Here is a 2,237-nt window from a genome sequence, read left to right as displayed (position 1 = left end):
AAACTCCGATCCAAGTTGGTCTCAGCTTGGAACAGTGTCAAATATGGTGAGTTTGAACCTGGGGGGGGGGCAGTGGGGGGGCACCGCTGACCCAGTGAAACATGTCTGACGATGAAGCGACTCTGTTCTGTTTCCTTCAGCTGGCTGGACAGTGAGGCAGAAATCGAAGTTCAGTAAGAGTTCTCCTGTGACGGTTCTTGGAAAGTCCTTCAACCTCAAGGATCAAGGTAAGACCTGGAGCTCTGGTTCTTGTGTTCTCTTAAAAACCGTTCCACATTTGATCTTTCTATCATGGGGGGGTGTGTCAGGGGAGACGGAACATTTCCGTCGCACCTTTGGTTCCCTTCTGTGGTTGACATACAGGAGAGGATTCCCGCCACTAGGGGGCTGCACTCTGACCTCCGACAGTGGCTGGGGCTGCGTTCTACGTACAGGGCAGATGCTGCTGGCAAAAGGCCTTCTCCTGCACTTGTTGCCCCCCGGTGAGCGGACAGACCCAGTGTGTTGAGTAGAAAGGTCAATGCCACATGTTAACACCGACTTTTTCTGTCACTCTGAGGTTGGACTTGGTCTGCAGCCCACCCCCAGTTCAAAGACGACATGGACTTAGGGAGACAGCCCCCCGACAGAGAACTTCATTTGAAAGAAGGACCCGACGAAAGAGGTCGAAAACTGAGCTTGGGTTCTCTGCTGGACAGAAACGTGGAGACCACCCACAGGAGGGTGGTCTCCTGGTTCGCAGACCAGCCCTCGGCTCCTTTTGGAATACATCAGCTGGTGGATTTGGGCAAAAGCTCAGGGAAGAAAGCTGGGGACTGGTACGGTCCCTCCATCGTGGCACACATCCTCCAGTAAGACCTGAACACCAACAGCAACACCAACAACAACACCACCACCAACAACACCAACAACAACAACAACAACACCAACATCTACAACAACATCACCAACAACAACACCAACAACAACACCAACAACAACAACACCAACAACAACACCACCAACATGGTTCTAATCTTGGCCTCGGTTCAAATGTCACTGTAAAATACTTTGTTTTTCAGAAAGGCTGTGAATGCATCACCTGACCCCCCCAGTCTGACTGTGTATGTGGCCCAGGACTGCACCAGTGAGTCCTTAACTACTTCACTGAGCGGGTTAACGGGTTAACAGGTTCTGACTAACTAACCATTAACAGGAAGTTGATCATTTACTTCCTCTTGATAAAAGACAAATCAAGTTCAGGTTCACGTCACATGTGTGTCTCTGTCTTCTCTGTGTCCAGTCTATGTAGACGACGTAAGGAGGTTGTGTGAGCGACCCCCCCCCCAGGGCTGGAAATCTGTCGTCATCCTGGTCCCTGTCAGACTCGGAGGTCAAGGTCTGAACTCTGCGTACGTGACCTGTGTCAAGGTATCCCTTCAGTTTGACCCGTGCTGCTGTGAACCAGTGAACCATGAAGACCAGGGACTGGAAAAACCATGTGTTCTCTTCACAGAAACTCTTGACGTTGGAATGCTGCATCGGGATTATTGGAGGGAAACCAAAGCATTCATTATACTTTATCGGCTTCCAGGGTATGTAATGTGTACTGTACTGTACTGTACTGTACTGTAATGTAGTGTACTGTAGTGTAGTGTACTGTACTGTAATGTAGTGTACTGTAGTGTACTGTAGTGTACTGTAGTGTAGTGTACTGTACTGTAGGGTACTGTACTGTACTGTACTGTATGTTGTGAAATGTATGTTGTGAAAAAGCACTCACTGAGACGATGACGTCTGCCTTTGTTGTTGTCCTCACACCGTGGCAACAACGTGACACTAATACTGTTCTGTCTGACTGTTCCTGTCAAGATGACAACCTGTTGTATCTGGACCCTCATTACTGTCAGCCCACTGTGGACGTGGGAAACACAAACTTTTCTCTGGAGGTAAAAAAATAATCACATCCTTTTTTCTGTTCTGGTTCCTGGTGGTTGTTATTGTATTGTTGTACAGTGTGGAGAACCCCGAGACACTGACGGTCTGTCTCTCTGTCTGTAGTCCTTCCACTGTAAATACCCCAGAAAGATGTCTGTGTCTCGCATGGACCCCAGCTGCACCATAGGCTTTTATGCTAAAAGTCAGAAGGACTTTGAGGCGTTGTGCACGGAAGTCACTGAGGTGAGTCTGGTACCTGAGGTGGGTCTGGTACCTGAGGTGGGTCTGGTACCTGAGGTGAGTCCAGTGGTACCTGAGGT

The 2,237-nt window shown here is 49.1% G+C and overlaps 1 protein-coding gene across 1 annotated transcript in view; it reads left to right on the top strand.

Annotated features, from left to right (window-relative positions):
• Positions 1-2,237, top strand: part of LOC103393732 (cysteine protease ATG4D) — a 4,014-nt gene that overhangs the window by 943 nt on the left and 834 nt on the right. Inside the window, 9 exon segments of the mRNA XM_025064471.1 lie at positions 1-46; positions 141-227; positions 309-482; positions 560-851; positions 1,062-1,126; positions 1,283-1,410; positions 1,496-1,574; positions 1,852-1,928; positions 2,041-2,160. The exon segment at positions 1-46 is cut by the window's left edge and continues 29 nt beyond it. Coding sequence (XP_024920239.1) covers positions 1-46; positions 141-227; positions 309-482; positions 560-851; positions 1,062-1,126; positions 1,283-1,410; positions 1,496-1,574; positions 1,852-1,928; positions 2,041-2,160 — 1,068 coding nt within the window.

The sequence above is a fragment of the Cynoglossus semilaevis genome, chromosome 17, assembly GCF_000523025.1.
Source record: "Cynoglossus semilaevis isolate Cse_v1.0 chromosome 17, Cse_v1.0, whole genome shotgun sequence".
NCBI classification, from domain to species: domain Eukaryota; kingdom Metazoa; phylum Chordata; class Actinopteri; order Pleuronectiformes; family Cynoglossidae; genus Cynoglossus; species Cynoglossus semilaevis.
Note: the sequence above shows the minus strand (reverse complement) of the source record. Positions and strands in the feature narration are given on the sequence as shown.